The sequence below is a fragment of the Cryptotermes secundus genome, unplaced genomic scaffold, assembly GCF_002891405.2.
Source record: "Cryptotermes secundus unplaced genomic scaffold, Csec_1.0 scaffold137, whole genome shotgun sequence".
Taxonomy (NCBI): domain Eukaryota; kingdom Metazoa; phylum Arthropoda; class Insecta; order Blattodea; family Kalotermitidae; genus Cryptotermes; species Cryptotermes secundus.
In genome coordinates this window covers 12,469-32,217 of record NW_019739595.1, presented here as the reverse complement: position 1 = coordinate 32,217, position 19,749 = coordinate 12,469, and the positions used below count along the sequence as shown (strand labels likewise).

General features: G+C 34.9%; 1 protein-coding gene across 1 annotated transcript in view; it reads left to right on the top strand.

The window, feature by feature from the left end:
- The window catches only part of LOC111871968 (atrial natriuretic peptide-converting enzyme), a 323,648-nt gene extending 310,379 nt beyond the window's left edge, over positions 1-13,269 (top strand). Inside the window, exons 17-19 of the mRNA XM_033754465.1 lie at positions 4,275-4,398; positions 6,460-6,608; positions 7,364-13,269. Of these exons, the coding sequence (XP_033610356.1) occupies positions 4,275-4,398; positions 6,460-6,608; positions 7,364-7,552 (462 nt within the window). The 3' untranslated portion in view covers positions 7,553-13,269. The remainder of the gene's footprint in view (positions 1-4,274; positions 4,399-6,459; positions 6,609-7,363) is intronic.
- The last annotated feature ends 6,480 nt before the right edge of the window (positions 13,270-19,749 follow it).

The window sequence follows — 19,749 nt, the reverse complement described above, 5'->3', positions numbered from 1 at the left end:
AGGGTTGGATGTGGGGCGAATATACATTTTTCTATGGAATAAGGAATGAAAATCATGACTTTGTTACAGGTTTTTTCGTACATAAGAGAATCGGTATCAGCAGTTAAGAAGGTAGAGTTCGTTAGTGATAGGATATCATATATAATACTAAAAGGTCACTGGTGTGATATTGTCATTATGAATGTTCATGCCCCAAATGAAGATAAAATTGATGACATAAAGGACAGGTTCTATGAGGAACTAGAACATGTATTTGATAAATTCCCAAAGTACCCTATGAACATTTTATTATTTCAATGCCAAAGTAGGGAGGGAAGACATTTTCAAACCAACGATTGGGAATGAAAGTTTGCATGAAATTAGTAATGATAATGGAGTTGGAGTACTCAGGCCGTGCCATAGCTCAAGCGGTTAGTCGCTGGCTTCCCACCATGGCGGCCTGGGTCTGATCAAGTGGGATTTGTGGTGGACAAAGTGGTGCTGGGGCAGATTTTCTCCAAGTACTTCTGTTTCCCCTGCCAGTCTTCATTCCACCAATTGTTCCACAATCACCCTCACCTATCATCTGGGGCTGGTACAATAGACCAGAAGTGGCCACAGTACAAGGGACTTAGTCCCACCCCACTAGCAATAGAGTAGTAAACTTTACCACATAAAAAATATTGCTGTCAAAAGTACAATGTTTCCACATTGTAACTTCCATAAAATTTACTTGGACACCTCCTGATGGGAAGATACACGTTCAAATCAACCATATTTTGACAGATAGGAGACGGCATTCAAGTATACTTGATGTCCGATCATTCAGGCAGCAGATTGTGATACTGACCACTACCTGGTGGTGGCAAAGGTTGCAGAAAGACTGGCTTTGAGCAAACAAACAATGCCCAGTGTTCATATGGAGAGGTTCAGTCTCAAGAAATTAAATGAGGTAGAGGGTAGAGAGCAATATTGTGTTGAAATCTCAAATAGGTTTGTGGCTTTGGAAAACTTAGACACTGAGGTGGTTGTTAATAAAGCTTGGGAAACTACTAGAGAGAATATCAAAATTTCTGCCAAGGAGAGTCTAGGTTATTATGAACTGAAAAAGCATAAGCCACGGTTCGATGAAGGATGCTCAGAATTATTAGACCAAAGAAAACAAGCCAAAATGCAATGGTTACAGGATCCAAGCGAGTTAAATGTGGATTATCTGAACAATCATGGCACATCTACTGAATTGGATCACATGGCATAAATGCCCCATTAACAAAGAACAAAACTAAGTGGTTGAATGATAATTACAAGTTAACTAATAAATGTATGTTAGCGTCCTGTTGCACTGATTCATGTCCATGATGTGTATGTATTGACCATCTTCGAGTGCGCACAATCTCACTTGTCACTTCACTACATGTTTCGGCTTCACTGTGCCATCCTCGCCATCCTGTGTCATTTATAAAATAATTTAAAATGTATATTCGTCATGTACTATAATAAAATTTATATATTAAAATTTTGTTAAGATTTATCATCTTACACATCATATTTCAAACTCGCGTATTATATCAATCTTCCGCTATGGGAGTTGTTCTTCCTATATTTTGTGTATACTGCGTCTTGTGATGTGTCCTTCTCTTGTGGCTGCGTGTGTTGTATTCATAAGTAACTAATAACTAATAAAGCTACTAATAATGAATTTCCAATAACTGCACTTTTTTATGTAAATTTTACCTATGCATTAAATGATTCTAGACAAACATATAAGCCTCTGTTAATGTTCTAACATCATTGTATGCAAATATCTTTATTTTCCTCATGGTCAAGACACCAGAAGTCAATAGCTGCAAATATTCATTTTGTCTAAAAGGATATGTTGCTTGCCACAAAGTTGTCAGTGATGTTTTGTTAAAGAGTACACAAGTATACCTACATCTCTTTGCTGTACTGGGATGGATTTTTAAAAGGAGAATAAGTAACTTACAATCCTTTACTAAGGCAGCAAAGTGACCATGACAGTTATAACTGTTTCTTTATTACTCTTTTGTCTAAAAGCAAAGGAGTACTACTTTCTTTGTCTTGCATACCCTCAGGAGATTGATGTATCTACCATGCAGAACCCTTCACGTTGTTTTCTTAAAATTTAGAGCTTCAATAAGATATATAGAAGTATATAAGGTATTCAGTCTACACAACAATATTCTGTATTTAAAAAACAAAGAAGGCACTACTGTATCAACATTTGCTTTTATTATGTTTTTACAGAGCTTCAAAGCAATGAAAATAACAATAACCCCATCCCCCAATTAGAAGCCCGTTTGTCACATATTTGTTTTAATTTTTGAAAAGTAGAAGAGTTCAGTGCTAGCTAAGCTTTTTAACTCTTGAAAGGAGGAGTATCATACTAGTTAGAAAATATTTGAAAAATGTAACATTTCAGACATGCCCTGCCCCTCTTCTTAATTATTTAACAGAACTTGTAAGACTTTCTGAAAGTGTGTGTTCATGCTTCCCTATGGCATGTGTGTTCTTACTATGATAAATACTTAGCAAGTTACTCACACAATTCATACAGAAACACAAGTAGGTTATCACGCCTTACTGTTTCCATTTTTAATCAAAATAGCTACATGTTGACAAATTTTAGTAAAACTTTCCCAATATCAAACTTCATGAAAGTTTAATGATACAAACTCCGTCCCAAGTGCAAACAATATATTATATGTCTTTGATCTTTCTCTCTTTTACACTACATGTTTTGGCCTCAAACGGCCATCATCAGGTGTATACTCTCACGTTGCTGTTACACTGCACTTAGTTTAAAATTTAACATTTTAAAAGCACATTGTTTTTTCCTTGTTATTATCAGCATCTACTTCGTTGATATCTGTCTGGTTTATAGATTATTTTGCACACATTCATTTTGATTTTCCTGTAGTAGCACTATAAAATCTTTAGTTTTAATTTTAAAATCCTTTAAAATGTCCTCTAAATTTTAAAATTTAAAATTTAAAATTGTTAGGGTTACTCGCCCTATGTCTAAAGGGCGAAACATGTAGTGTAAAAGAGAGCAAGATCAAAGACATATAATATATTGTTTGCACTTGGGACAGAGTTTGTATCATTTATCGTGTAGAGTGCAACAGGATGCTTAAATATAATATTGTTCATGAAAGTTTGGTAGTGTTCTTCAGTCATTACAAGTGGACATGTGGGTAGCAAGCAGACAAAGAAACAGAGAGAAAACAGACATGGCAGAATTTTTTGCAACTTATTGCAGACATGCTATAAAGTCTCATATGCTTATATAATGTGATTTATATAGAGGTATTCTTGGAAAACGACTTTTCTCTATTTTGAATACACACCTATTGATTGATTGATTGATTGATTTATTTAACATCCATAACTGTTACATTATGTACAATTGGACAAGTCAGTTTTATAAAAAAATATATGAGATTAAACATCACATCAAATGACTAATAATATAAAAAAACCATAGAAAAATAACATAATAAATCCTTTAAATATGATAAAACAGTGGATGAGTATAATAAGGCAACAAAAGCTAAACTATAAATTACATGCAATATCTAAAATAAATTACCTAAGTATCTTTGTTCTATTATTAAGCTAATTCTTGTAAAAATATTCTTGAAGGGAATAAAAAGCTTTGCACAACAAGTAATCCTTTAATTGACGCTTAAAAACCTTGAACTCTTGAATACTTCTTATTTGAGAGGGCAAGTTATTATACAATCTTATTCCCATGTTAATCACACTCCTTTTACAACGTGAGGTGTTACATGGTTGGACATACAAATTCTGCTTATGTACTGTGTTATAACCGTGCACATCTGAATACGAGATGTTATATATCCTATTTTTCCTTAAAAAACACAACGTCTCAAAGATATACAATGAAGTTAAGGTTAAAATTTTAAATTCACCAAAAAATTCTCTACACGATATCCTGTTATTGACTCTTTTGATCAGTCTTAAACATTTTTTTTGGATTTTAAATACAGTTTGAATGTCCTTTTGACCACAGCCCCAAAAAATAATACCATATCTCAATAAAGATTCAAATTTCGCAAAATACACACTTCTCAAAATTGGAAGACTGACCAAATCTCGTAAGGATTTGATAAGATAGATGGTTTCTTGTTCAGTGACAGAAGATATGTTATACTTATTTCCTGTAGGAGTAGTGTTAATACTTTACTACTCACATCACATATCCAACATGGTATTCTGCAGTATGAAAATGCCATCTATATTTCCTTTTACAGCTTAAGTCTCGCGTGGCATTTCATGAACACTTACTTCCTGTGTGCCTGCCACAACCAAATCATGAACTTGCACCTGGGACTCTCTGCACTGTGATTGGATGGGGTAAAAGGGAGGACAAAGACGGTAAGTACTACTACTGCTGCTTGACACTGAACTTACTGAGCCTGTTGCAACACTTCATTCAAATATCACCCAGCTGAGATGATGACAATTTTTTATAAACTGTTAAAAGTATCACTATTGCACTACATAACACACATGACCAAAATAGTATCAATGTATCAGCTTCAGGTAATATGTATTTCAGTAATGGTCTTTTATTTAACTAACTGGAACAGAAAAATATTGAAATTTACTGCTATACAATGCCAATTCCCAGTAATCAGCTTCTGATGCTTACAGAAGCACATAGTTGCTTTCCTCTAATCTATAACCCTAGTTTCAAAGCACAAAAGACCACTGTAGGTCGCAGTGCAAGGGCCAAGAAGGCCCACCACTTATACATTCATTCATACATTCATAACCCTAGTTGCTTTTTACCATGCCCATAAATTGGGTGTTTCAACAATAATATGATGTTTTACTGAAAGCCGGACTGTAAGACATCCATCGCTATGCAACTGACAATGAGAAAGCATGCTACCTAGGAAAAGCGGCCTCTGTAGTCTAGAGGTAATGTTCCCACCTCATGACTCAAGGTACGTGGGTTCAAACCTGATGGAGGCCGTGGAATTTTTAAGGCAGAAAAATTCAGGGAACAAGTTCTCTGTGGGTCCCGTGTCATAGATTTATGGCACATAAAAGATCCTCATGTCTCTAGGAGACCTCTGAGCAAAATTAGGCAAAGTTTCCCGCCCAAGTAGTTTCCAATTCCTCCGGTAGATGGGGAAGTATCAGGGACCACTCTCAGAGAAGGCCAACCTTGCTGGCAGAATGGGGCGACCACCAGTACTGAAAGGGCATGGTGACTGGTAGAATATTAAAGGGGGACACACAATAGATTAACAACTAGTCGCAGTGCATGGGGAAACCCACCCCCTCCAATAATAATAATGCTACCTAGGAAACCGCTTGAAGAATACGAGAACCTAACACTGGGCTAGCAATATCTAAGCAACAAATTGTTTGAGGAAGTAAAAATGTATTCCTGCAGCAACAAGAAATTTGTTGCATAGCAGTGGGCAAAATTAACCCTTCGACAAGGTGTTCCCTATTCAGCCTGAGTGCAGGATATAACAGTTCAACTTCAGCAAGAGACTTGTTAGTTCATATCTGACAAGAGACCAATTAGTTTAGCTTCGATAAGAGCTAAGGACAATTGAGCTCTGAGCAGAGCAGAAGATACTTCACTGAAATTAGCAGTGCAAGAGTGTATGACATTGAGGGGGAAACGTCTAAAGACATTATAAATGCAAATAATTGTGTTTGTGAGTGTAAAGAGCGATCATCCAACAAATATTTGTCCAAATCTGAGACCCACACAATTTCTTGCCACGTTGCTTAGGAAAAACGCGACAATAACATTCTGATTCTCATAAGAAATTTGGATGATAATGCTTGGATGGCCTCAGTCCCCTTACACAACATTTCCTACTTGAAATTCACAAATCAGATATTCTCAAAATATTTTTAAAATGCTAGTGTCCTTGGCATGGTCATGAAACCGTATACAGCTGACTCACAATTAAGGAATAGGAATATATACGAGTATCATTTAATTTTAATAAGCTTAAATATTTTAAGGATTTATTACAGCAATTAATGATACTTTCCTACAGGCTAATAGAGATTATTTCAATAATTTAAATAGTATGATTGCATCTGAACTCAGAACATGAATGCAGTACCTGCCTACAATGTCTAGTCCTGAGATGAGTCAGGCATTCCTATTCATTGCATATGGGAAACAATTTTACCCTGTTCTGTTTATCATCCTGACCTCGTACAAAGAAGCATGTTGATTTGACACTGACATTCATTCTGAAAAGTTGCTGATGTGTGATATTGCATCAAAAATATTTGGAAGGGAAAAGAAGGGAAAAAGGAAACCTTTCTGTATCCATATTCATATGAAATTGTTTCTGTGTTTTGGTTTGTAGATCTTGCTCTTACATGTGTACTAGTTCATCCTGTGTATGAGAGTAAAATATGTATAAAAAATTCTGACATGATGTGATCTCACAGCGTCTGAATATGAGCCAGCTGTGAATGAAGTCCAAGTTCCTGTACTGAATCGTGACTTGTGCAACGTATGGCTGCAACATCGCGACCTCAATGTGACTGAAGGCATGATATGTGCAGGCTATGCTGAAGGGGGTAAAGATGCTTGTCAGGTATTGTATTATTATTTCATCAGCCAACAAATTAATTAGTCTATACAAAAGTCTTCCATAGGAATGCTCTTGAAATTACATTCATCCACACTGGCTTGGTAAACTGTTTGTGATCATGTTCAGCAACAACAGAAATTTTTGTGGGGGGCTATAAAGGATCCCAAGAATTAATGCAGACAGTTTCTAGAAGTGAGCCTGCATTGTACATTTGCTTTTAAAATTGTTTTACAATTCCTGTACTTAATTACATTAATTTTATTTATTTTATATTATTGTGCATTGCTTCATGTATTATTTCAATTTCATTAAGATATTTTATGTGACTTTATTTTTTGGTTCTTCTCCGTATTTTTTAACTAAAAATGTTCAAAATGCAACGTGGTAGAAAAATTAATTGTATTTCCACTGTATTTTATGCAAAATTTCCATCCAAGATGTGTTATGTGTCCAAGTTCAAAAATCAAGGAACTAATTAAAAGCATTAGGTTGATTTTCCCTGTGAAAGCCAGTTAAGAAGTAAATATTAATGTTCTCTTCCTGAAAGAATTGTTATGTTTTGTATAGGCTTCCTTTCTTTTTAATATTTACACAATTTATGTTTTGTGAAACATTCATGTGAGGATAAACACAGGTGTCCTAGAAAGAGAAATATTTGATTTCCTCCAACACAGGACAACTGTGATAATGAATACATGTAGACAGAAGGAATGGATATGTTAATGTTTGAGCATATTAATATTAATCTGATATTTTAGGGTGATTCTGGAGGCCCACTACTTTGTCGTGATCGTGACCGTTGGTTTGTTGGTGGAATTGTAAGTTGGGGAATCAAATGTGCACATCCTCATCTACCTGGTGTGTATGCATATGTTCCAAAATACGTTCCCTGGATCAAGCATCAAATGGCCCTCCATTCAAATGATGACAGGGACTTACGATCCTGAAGGACAAATGTGGATGCAGTAAACAGTATGTAGAAAGCTCAGCAGTTTATGGTTGTTCTGTCATCTGTGACCGCTGTGCAGTGCTGTAAAACAGACGTGCCACACTACATGGGAACAAATGAATGCCCTTTGAAAACACAGATCACATCTCTTTAAGGGAGGCATTTAAGGAACATTCTTCTCTAATGCTACAAGTTAAAACATGAAATACATCAAACTTGATTCATTTATATGGCACAGGTACAATATATGTGGATGCATAACTGGAAGTAATGATGTATATAATGTCAATCATATTAAGTAGGCTTAAACATGCTCTCCAGCAGTCCTGTTCTAAACGTATTCTCACCCTTTGCAGTATGCTGTTGGTAGCACTCATTAGGAAACAGACTACTATATAAACAATGATGAAATAAGTTCAAGAAGGTCATTAGGAAGGCAAATTTCCAAATTCTGCACTTACTAGCACAGGTGTTTGTTTAAACAATATATTTTAACCCTTTGCATGTCATATATTTATTTTATGAGACCAGACTACTTGTGTTAAGAGCACCAGAGATGAAGAGATCAGCAAACAGTTACCTTAACCTTTCTATCAGTAGATGGTATGAAATGTAACATATAAATATTTAAAGGAAAAAAGAGGCTTTCACATGATCAAACCTGCTGTTGTTTGAAGATCAGTTGAGGAAGTGTTGTTTGCTTGAATTTGCATCTGTATTTACCCCTAAGCACCATTGTAATATCCAGGTGGTAATTCTATGAGAGAGCTTGATAATCTAAGGGTTAGATTTTGACACACATCATGTATTTGGGTAATTATTGTCTGACCAAATGACAACCCACATCTTTTCAGAAGAACCCAGAACCATATTGGCATGTTTCTACACACTCTGTATCATTCCCAATTTTCAATAATTGTGTTTCAGTATTTCCCTACATTAAGGCAATTCCACATGATAAGTTACGACACAAACACTGCGAACTACTAATTGTGGTCATTGAAGATTATTAAGCCTAATTAAAAAGTTGAGTAACAAAATGTAAATTAATAAAATTCTCCCATGTCAGATTCCAACAAAATCTGTGAATACATGGAAAAATCCATTTATGGGCATACACAAACTAGACTATATTATATGTCAGTGTAGCTCAAGACTGGAATTGCAGGAAAACTTGTAACCAAGGACTCTCACAACAAGTATCAAATAAAACCATAAAACTGTTAATAGGTTACATGGAGAAGTCCAGTTATGATGTTTTATAAAACGGGCTTTATTGTGGATTAGTATGGCTGAATATCAGAATTGTATGACAGTTTCGTGATGAAAGTATCCAAGTTTGGATCTCAACAAAATCTGTGAAGGGTTTGTGGGATACATAGAAAATCCATTCATATTCTTATGTAAACCAGGATTTTCTTTGGATTACACATATAGCCACCAATGCTGATGTACCTCTAACCATATACATATATACTATAGATTAATAAGGCTGAAAGTCGGAATTACCCAACAATTTTTGATGGAAGTCTCCCATGTCAATTCTTCAGGAAACCTGTTCAGTAGTTTAAGCCCAATACCAGGTCACAGACAGACTGACACAATGTCCATGTACAGTACTTTGTAAGGAATTCATTATATGTCAAAGTTATGCATTCCTGCAATGATGAACAGGATAATGTAGTGTTCATTTTATTACATTATAGTTTCACTAGTAATCACTTTTCACAGATGTGGGCAAGTAATCCTAAGCAGCACAGCCCTTCTTCAGAAGTTAATAGTCGCTCAGTTGTTGAGAGAATCTCCTGCCCCTTTTCTGGAATATTGTATGCCATTCAGGCTTCTGTAGGAACTCTTAGAAATTCTGAACTTTCATATGGACTACTGAACCAACTTCTGTCCTTTTGGTATGTTAAATGTTCTCCTGTTTATTGTATGATAAGTCAATTAGTTCCACTGAAGTGTGGCATCCTACAAAATGCTACTGCTATGTATGATGTTGAATATTTTGTCATGATTTTAAGCTTGTGTACATAACATTGGAATGCAGCTAACATGTAGTGTGGCACTCTTTTTACGGTATCTGTCAATGCAATAGAATATTGTTACTCCATGGTGCAGTGCTGTACACTAGACTGTCAGTTATCCCACCTGTTTCAGTAATATGCTTTACAAAAATGTTCAGTAGGCTGTAATTCTTAAACACTATGTCTGAACTTTGTATTTCATTGTTTTATCAATTTTCATACCAGCCTACAACTAAACAAAGGCTGCTTTCATCTATTGGAAAGATAATTTTTCACTGTTTAGTGACCAATATCACAGTTAAATCATTTTCAAGGTTAAGTCTACATGAATAATGGATACAGTGAAACTTTGATTTTACATTTCTGATTTTACATGCAATTTTGTTGTTCCCAGCCAAAAATACATAAGAATAATGTCAAATTGTAATTAATTTTGTTACCTCAACTGTATATTTTTCTAGAATTTCCACTTTATTATTCAAGTCACGACTACAGAAATTTACCCAGTTTTACATTTACGGCATTTATTTCAAGGAATTCAAAGAAACCCTGGAATTGTTCCACACATGTTCAAAGACTGTTTTATATAGCCATTGGTTTCACTATGAAGTTGGCTGTTTACAGTATCTGCACAATACTAGTCATTGTATGTAAATGTGGCAGTCAATTTATTTTTAATTATTTTTGGGGAAGCACTGAAGTATGGATGAAAAGCAAAAAATGAAAAGTATTACAATGAATGATCAGATTCTTATTATAGAAAATTTGATGCACGTGTTGAAACATGCATACATGAGGTGTTAGTATATTTTTATTTATTTTGCTATTGTGTTCAAATATACTTATTTTGAGTGACATACCATTGTCGTCTTCAGACATGCATACTTCATATAGCTTGCCAATGTATAGAGCAACCCACATTTTTATGTCACATATTTTCATTTTTCCGATCTTACAATTTCCTCAATTTTACTTTTGTTTTGTGTGTCCCTTTAAAGAGTGTAAAATTGAGGTTTTGCTATATTTCAAGCTTTTTTGCTTAGCTGTTGTTTTAGTTAGCTGCATTACTTTTCCCCTCTTTAACGCAGATAATTGAGAGTTAATTTGCAGTTGAAATCTACAACTCAACAGTATTATGGGTGAGGCAGTTAAAGGTTTTATAGTGCAGATGTTTCACCACAGATTCAATAAATACCCCTGTACTTAAGATTGTACCATTTTAAAGGTCTTGTGAATATTTGTAGTTCTTGTAATTGGCATAGACTTGACAGTATTGTTAGAAAGATCACAAACAAATGCCAAAAATCAATTCTTTGTTTTGATAAATGTTGTATTTTTTCTTTCTGAACTGTGCTGAAGAGTTACCATGTATGAACAGTTTCAGGATGTTGTAAAAATATTCAGTGATTACAAAAGGTAAATTCTAATACTCTTGAAGAGAGGGAGTGGCTTTGTGCTTTGTCTGCATAGCATTTTTGCATTGTTTGATGATGGATGCAAACAATTTATATCTACAAATATCTTTTGTTCTTTAACCCAGAAGGACTTTTAAAAGTCCAGACTTGTGCAAAGATACAGATGTTTACAATTAAGCAGTTCAAAAGTTGGAGAGATGAGACCATAATGGTGCTATGACAATATATCCATATCAGTGAACATACGATCATTTTTACTGCATTCTGACAATAAAGAAGGACATAAATGTTATATATCCAGTTTAGTACTGATTATGATAACTTGCAAGTTTTAAGTACACTTGAGAAATACTTATTCATCCTGTATGAAGACTTTCAACACAGAAATTGAATTATCTCAAGTTGATGTACCAGAATGGTGAATAACCATTTAGCGTTGCTGTCAGTATTTTGGCAGTATAAACTTGTAAGTTCCTAACTATTTGTACTCTTCTAGCTGGTAGTTTTTGAGAAAAGAATGATGCTTTAATTAGATAAGACTCTTTCCTGGCATGAGAGAGACCACAGGAAACCCATTCATCTCTCTTACTCTCAAGTATTCAATCATAAGTAAGCCATTTGCTCAATTAGTCAAATAGAATGTACATTCATGGCTGTGGATGGTAAATTACCTTCTTATAGATAAATGTCTTGCCCTATATTCTTAATCAGTATTTGAGTAACGGTACAGCATTCTGCAAATCATCATCTTGGAATTAAAATTTCTCATGTCAACAGTGTTGAATTTCTTCATGAGCTACATTGTTCTGGAACATTATCACAGTTAAACCGTTGCCTTCTGGTGTGAGAAATATACTTTGAGTGTACTTAGTTACTTAACAGTTTCATTCATCAGGTATGAAATTTATAAAAATGTACTCTATAATATTTTATAAAATTATTGAACTATAATATTTTGCTGCAATATGGAAGCAGAGATATTTATAATGTTTCACATGTAGATATTTTAATTTATATGGTATTACAGCAATCACTTCTTGCTTTCAGTGTTAGGCTGATAGATCCAACGTTATAAGAGTAATATATTTTACATAATGTAACATAGGCGATGATTCCAGGTTAAATTGTAAAGACAATAAGTATATGAAAATAGTATTTTATTACATTTTCATTATACATAATTTCTTAAATATTTATTTTCTCCACAGCATAATATGAATTGTCAAGCTTTGTAGTTATTGTGCTTGTGACATTTGTTAATATGGATGTATCTTTATGTTAGGTTTCTGGCGCACGGAAATCTTGACAATGAGTACAGGAACAATTTCAGACAATATGCTGAGCAAGAACACTTTTCTCTTTACAGATGCAAATATATACTCTTAATTTGGATGTGTTTATTTATATTGTAATTTTCACTGTAATACATTTTTAAACCAAAGAAATATTCACATAATTAATAATGTATCACAGGCCTGTAAATACAGCTGTTATGGAGAATGCATTGGGTACACATAGTGTGAGAAATCAATATTATCAGATCATCTGTTCTCTCAGAGTTAGATATTTCAGATGCAGTTTTTTTTATTAAAATAAGTTAAAATAAGTTGATGTTTACCCAGTTTGTGACACAGAAACAGTATCTATTATATGAAATATATAAAACATTGTGTAATGTGTGAGCATCATTTTTATATGGATGTCTGAATTAAGTAATGAAAGTTAAAAGGATGAATAACTGTATATACAAAAGCATAACCTGTTGCTGTTTTCTGACATGCTACTACCCGTTGAACGCACAAGTACTCTATATGAAGGGAAATGTAGCAAATAAGTCATAGAAGAAAGGGAATTCTCTTGCATTGTGTGATTCTGTAGAAGATAATCATGTATTTTGTTGTTATACTCAGATATACACATTAGGCTCATAATAAGCCCAAGAGCTTATGTAAATGTTGTTGTGAAGGATGTATAGCTGCTTCTCTTTTTGATGCTTGTGATTATGTTCCTCCTCAATCCACAGAAAATGACAAGAGGAACATGTGGCAAATTTGCTCTCTTAATACACACATTTTTAATGATGTGTAATATTGGTTTTATGTATACTGTGAACACCTATTTACTTCATTCTTTAATTTTCATGGTGTGTAACTAAAGTCAGGTGCAACTGTCTCATCTGAGATGTGTTAGGGTGGCTGCACACCAACTGCATCAAGACAAGCATCGTGACTCAGACCGGTGTGCGGCGATTTTCATAATCTCATTCACTTCAACTGTGCTTCTTTCTTTGTGTCATGTCACAGACATCGTGTCTTGACTGTTACATGTCTTGATGCATGCTGGTGTGCAGCCTACCATAGTAGTGAAGGGAGGAAGAGTGCAGGCACCCACATAGATCAGAATGTTGCACTGTAAGCTACAGTCAGATGCAATGCTGTATGGTAGTCTGGTAGATGGTAATAAATATTTTTGAGGAACCTGGTATCTCCATCTTCAGGGCAGAATTATGTACCCTGAACATGAAGATAGTTGGTTTCTCTGAAATTTTGCCAACCATATACCAGGCTGCGTGGCATCACATCCCAAAGTATCTCAATCTTAATATTCACAGCCACGAAAACCTAAAATATATTTTGAATTGTTTCATTTTTGGTCCGTTACACTATCAATCACAAAGTTAATAGAAAGTCCGTCGAGTGTAACAATTTGTAGGTCACTTCTTTATCACTTCTGCCTTACATGTTTCGGTTTGACACAACCATCATCAGAGGCACTTACTACAATTATGAAAACACTGTCGTTGTTTATGATGTTCACAGTTATGTTTGTTGTGTGGACGCTGCTACAATATGTTGACGTGTAAAAGCACAACACTTGCTAGGATAGTTGAGTACACTATCAATTCTCACTTTCCATCCGAAACTGTTTTTAAGTTAAAACGCTAATGTTAAAATATTTAAAATATTTAAAACATTTGATGTAAAATGCTAAGCTCCTCCTTGTTAATTCATCCCGAAGTTGGGAGATGTCAGCTTGAGGTTGTATGGCTTATGGTTAGATGTTTCCTATGTGCTGTGTGTTGTGTACAGTACACAACACACTTTAGGACAATTAGTAAAAATAATCTTAAATGATTTAAATGTAAGATTTTAAGCACATTTTCTGTTTCCCCCCCAGAAATGTCCTGATGGTACTGACATAATCAGTGCTCCAATTCATCCACACCCTGAAAAAGTAGGGTGAATGCCATGTCAGGTGGTATGGCCTTTTGTTTGCAAAGGGTCTGTGGTGTCAAGTTACCTAAAGAAATCACTGATTAAGTTTGGGATTACTGAGTTTTTCAAATTTGTTCATTTTCTAATATTCAATGTGAGGGGCATTTATAAAAAGTTCAAGCCTATAGAAATTTGTTGCAACACTGGGACTATCTTCAAAATGGAACACACTCGTAGGTATTTACTCATGAGAATCAGGCCAGAAAGAAGTCTGCATCAGATAGCACATTGCATCTGCAGCATTCTTTGTCAATGTTGCAGGAATTACATTGGTGAAATAGGCAGTCTGCTAGCCATGTGGCTTTGCAAACATAGACTCTTAGAGAGGGTCTTCTATAAAAATCAAAAATAGCCAGACATGCCTGTGAAGGTCATAGGGTAGGCTGGAACAAAGGCAGGATTTTGAAAATTGAAGTAGCAGCAGGCATAGGAAACACAATAAATTGGCCCATATGGCATGTTTAACAAGTTTCTCCTGTATGGATTCTCATTATCACCAACAAAGTTGGTAATTTATAGGGAAGGTCACATGATGTGTCACACTCTTCATGAATGTCTACATGATTTTTATTTGTGGGTACAATTCTTTTTCTATAGGTGACACTAGAAGTGGGCAGGTATTGTACAGCATGAAGGTTTTGGTTTTCTTCTTCATTGGTGTCTCTGAATTTGAGTGTTGGTTCAGTTTGGTTTGGTACATTTATTTTCCACTTACTTTTCTGTCTTCAGTCCTTGATACGTAGCCCCATATTTAAAGAAATCACAATTAAAATGTTTCAAGTGAAGACAAAATATATGGAAATATGTTATGATAATACTGTTTGTTTTGGGAAGAAAAATGTTATTTAAGATTGTACTTTAATTCGAAGGGTGCCTTATTTAAATTACATATGTGCTTGAAGGAACCCAAGCAGATTCTGCCACAAGAACATATAAAACATTTCTCTTGGCCTCCCTCAATATTAAGCATTTTCATTACATGTGTACATACTTCTACTAAAATGAAAAGAGTTTCATACACTTGGAGCTGGAGAAGAATTCAATTTGCTTTGCTTACTAGAATGAAAGTTTCACGTAAGAACTGGGTGCACATTATGGATGTTCACTAATTGCAGCTCGGTATACTTTTGGTCAAAATTTTCACTTTTATATAACTTTAATTTTTGTACCTCAGTTGTTTTTTCTGGTCTCCCCCCCACCTCCAATCTTATTTTAAATTCTGATATAAACCTAACATTTTAAGCTACTACATAACACAACAAGACTTACATAAGGCAAAGAACACAATAGCAGTTATTGTATGTCTTATCAGTGAAAATTCTAAAACAAAATCTACACCTACCCACAAGTCCTTCAGTAAATAGGAGTCTGTACTCAGTGCAAATGTCAATATATTTCTGTGCTATTTAGCAAATTTGCCAGAATGCTCTAATTTTCATGCACCTGCCATTGTTATACAATGAAGTTTGTTGTGTTTTGATGTTTTAGAATTAATAGACCTACAAACATGCTCTCATTAATGTACAAAAAATTAGTTTTATTGTGGCAGGTTGGTGCCACATGTGCAGTATGTTGTTGTGCGTCTTTACATAGCTAGAGGCCTAACTGTATATATGTGTGATGTGATGTTGCTGGCTGATATCTCAGCTCCATCTTGTCTTGTTGGAAGGGATGCAAGAAGATCTTGTAAATACACAGTTCTCTGACTGGACTGTGGTGTTCTCAGTTATGACACCGTATTTTTCAGTCAGTAGTAACCAACACTTTGGAGAAAGCTGATGCCTCAGTGTAGTCCTACCATTAGAATGCAAACAGCAGGTCTCTCCTAAACATTGGTACTGCAAACCATAGTGCACAGTGTCATAATACAGAATGCCACAATATAAATTTTCACTGAAGTGAAAACCTCAGATCTCACAGATAGTTTTACAAAATTTGGATTAGAAAGTACTGTGCTTTGGGATGTAATGCTGTGTACTCAATCTGTGGGACTCTACAGAATTACATCCCAGCAGGGATCACTGCTGTGAGAAACTCAATAAAGAAACTGTATTTCTCATGCAAGATTTTTAAATATTCCTTCCAACAATAAATCACGAAGTGATAAAACTTAAACTCAAATAGGAATCTACTAGAATTATACAGATGTAACTTAGACTTTTAGTGGTACATCTGGAACATAGATGCTTAAAAATTAAATACTAGTTGATTATTTGCAGAGGTAATGGAACAATTATAAAATGGCGTGGCTACATTACCTGTTTCACAGAACTATGCAACTCAGTTTGCAGTTGGCAATCAGATAAATTTGTACAGGCCTCCTAAATAGTCTGTAGGTTTGAGTCATTGTGTTGTAAGCCATGGGTGCTTCTAGCTTCCAGTCAGAATGTCAGTGTTAATGCTGAGCACTGCTTTAGCTCATCTGTTCATTAAAGAAACTGAACTTCTTTTCAAAGTCATCATTGGTATGAGTAATGAATAATGTTGACACTATCATTCACCCACCAAATGCTAGTCAATTTAACAATGCTTACATGTAATAGTAAACTGGGATGTTATGGAGAATGTACAAATTTTGCAGTCATTCAAGAGCTTAATCTTTGAGCTTATATTCTTTAATAAATTAAAGTATTCTTCAGCACGTACACAAGAAATTGTTTTGAAAAATGTGCATCATAGGACACAGAACATGTTACTATAGGGGATCTTGCTGGTCATTGAAAGTTGTCAAAATAAAAATATGTAAAGTGTATGGCATTTTGGAAGATGGCTGTTTCTGCATCTTGAGGGGGAAAGATGGGTCTGCTGGACAAAGTAGTGTAGCAGATTGTGGACTATCACTTCCTGTTAATAAAAAATTGGGTCAAAGCCCAGAGTATACTAAAAGCAGGACAGGGCAAATGAGGAGACATTATCCCCTGCACACCAAACTAAATGAACCGGTACATGTAGAAAAGCATCCTCAAGAAACAAAGTAGATGTTAATAGATCCTAAACGGTTCTGACAATGGCATATAGCACTTGGAATTACTGATATTCTGAAAAACAATAGGGAACACAACGTTTTAAAAACTGCATCTCTTTGAGTCCTCAGGTGAGGTGGGAGGCACCTAATCTGTTCGCCCTCTTAGAAAGACCTAACCTCAGTCACTATGACTACAGCCATATATACCTGAAACCAGGCTTTGTCAGTGGGTGATAACAGGAAAAAAATGTTCAATAAAAATTGTGATAAAGCATACTTGAGTATGACTTGAGAGTGAAATAGAAAAGGAGTTTTTCTAAATACCAGATTATGGACAAAGCCCAAAAACCGAGTAATTCTGAAAGTAGATGCTGTGTTGAACTATCAGCCTCCGCAATGGAGAGAGATGTAGATGGACTAAACATAGGCTTTTCTGCATATTTTGTTGGATTCAGTTTATATAATCAGAGTGTCATTCCACCTTTGACCTGTCTGTTGGTCCCAATCTGATGTTACACTTATAGCATAACATGTAGTTTCTCTTATGCATAACCTGAAGTAATTTTAGTAAAGAAATTGTTAACTCCTCTTGTTTTTAAGAGTTAAGTGTATATTGTATGCTGTGATTTTAAGACCGCTCTTTTGTCTTAACAGTTCCTTATCGGTTTCAATCTCTTAGAGACACATTTAATATTTAGAATCATGACTGTATCCATTGTATTTACTTTCAGATTTTTATCTATTTGGGCTCTTTTGTTTATTTCTGGAACATGACACATTTTTATGCTTATTTGTTTTCACAGTCAATAGTACACAACAAGCCTCCCTACAGTGGGATGCTAGACCGTTTTTTTTTTTGTGAAAGCTGGAAGCTCCAGTATAATAAAGACAGAAACTTATTCCTGAACTATGAGCTGTCACTTCAAAGTAATCTTTCCCCCTCGGGCAAATTTCACATGAGCAAAGTAGTACATCATGTATCAGGCCTGCCCAGAAGTCAGGTGGCCTGTTTTATGTCAAAAGGGTTTAAAACATAGGGGTTCAGCTGCTTAGTGCAGCTTGAAATATAATAAAAATGAAAGTGTATGTGGACACTTTAAAACTGAGTGTTTAGGTAAGAACAATGGCATGGGATGCTTCACCTGCAGGGCATTGTAGCAGCCGTTAAAAGGAATCCACATTGATGTAATGCATTGGATGAGTCTGAAATATGTTCAGGCCCAAAATGACTAAAAGAGAGAAATGGACATAGTTCTCTAATAAGGTTTGTGGAAGAAATTATGTTCTTTGCAACCCAAAGAAATAATAATGGAACACAGAAAGCAATCAGATGAATAATACAGAAGTGAACTATCTATTAGAACTTCAATTTCATTTCAGTTCTCTTAAGTTCTGAGTCTCCTAATTATTGTAAACCTGTTTACTTTAAATTGTATCCCTATTGTAATGGTTTATCATTTTGAGAATGCTCCATGAAATTGCAGATGCATGTCTGAATGGAGAAACAAAAGCAATATCTACAAACAGTGAAATATACTAACATTCAAATTGATAAACATGTCATTTCTACTAGTAGGCTCAAAATTTAATGTAAGTGGGAGGAATAATTGCCACCTTAGGTAAGTGTAGTTAATGTCATGGAAATTCAGAAGAAATTTACAAATAATATTGACAATAATAAAATGGAAGCCAATTACTTTTTCACATGACTGCAAAATTTGTTACATTGATCCCAATAAGGAATATTTATATAATTATTACAATGCTGTTTACAAATGCCTTTTTGTGCAGATCTATGTTCTGGTGCTCTATGTGTAGAGAATGTTAAGGTACTGCTGTGCTGTTGTCTGACAGCGTTATTTGTGTTACTGTGACAATAATATTTGGCAGTTCTTGAAAAAAAGGAAATTAACTGTAGATAAAACGTTTATCATGTCTCAAAGCACTAGTTAACTCAGTCACAAAAAATATTTTTTGATCTATAAGTGAAAATAAAAGAGATGGTTGGAATGTTTGATATGCTTTATAAACACAGTGTGCTTCCAGTTTTGTGTAGGAAGTCATTTAGTATTTTTGTATGGAAGAACATAGATGAAAACTTAGTCAAAATACAATGACCTTGTAGTAAAGAAGGAAATGTGATTGCAGCATGAATTTTTAAAATTTGCATTGACACTTTCTAGAAGTTCATTCTTAAGGCCAACCATATTAATTGTAAAAAGCAGTCTTCTGGGATTTGGCACCGTGTATATGTGGTGTTAACCGACGTTTCGGAGGAACGTCGGTTAACACCACATATACACGGTGCCAAATCCCAGAAGACTGCTTTCTTCATAGTCACCGCCGTGAAAGCCTCAAATCTTACATATTAATTGTAGTTAGAATACTTTTCTCTCTCCCCTCTTGATCCAACTTTGGAGCATAGGGCTAATTTCTCAGTTTCATGATCATAGATCATAGATGGTAGTTTCATAGATGGTAGGACTCCTTGGACACAAGGCCTCTACCCAACA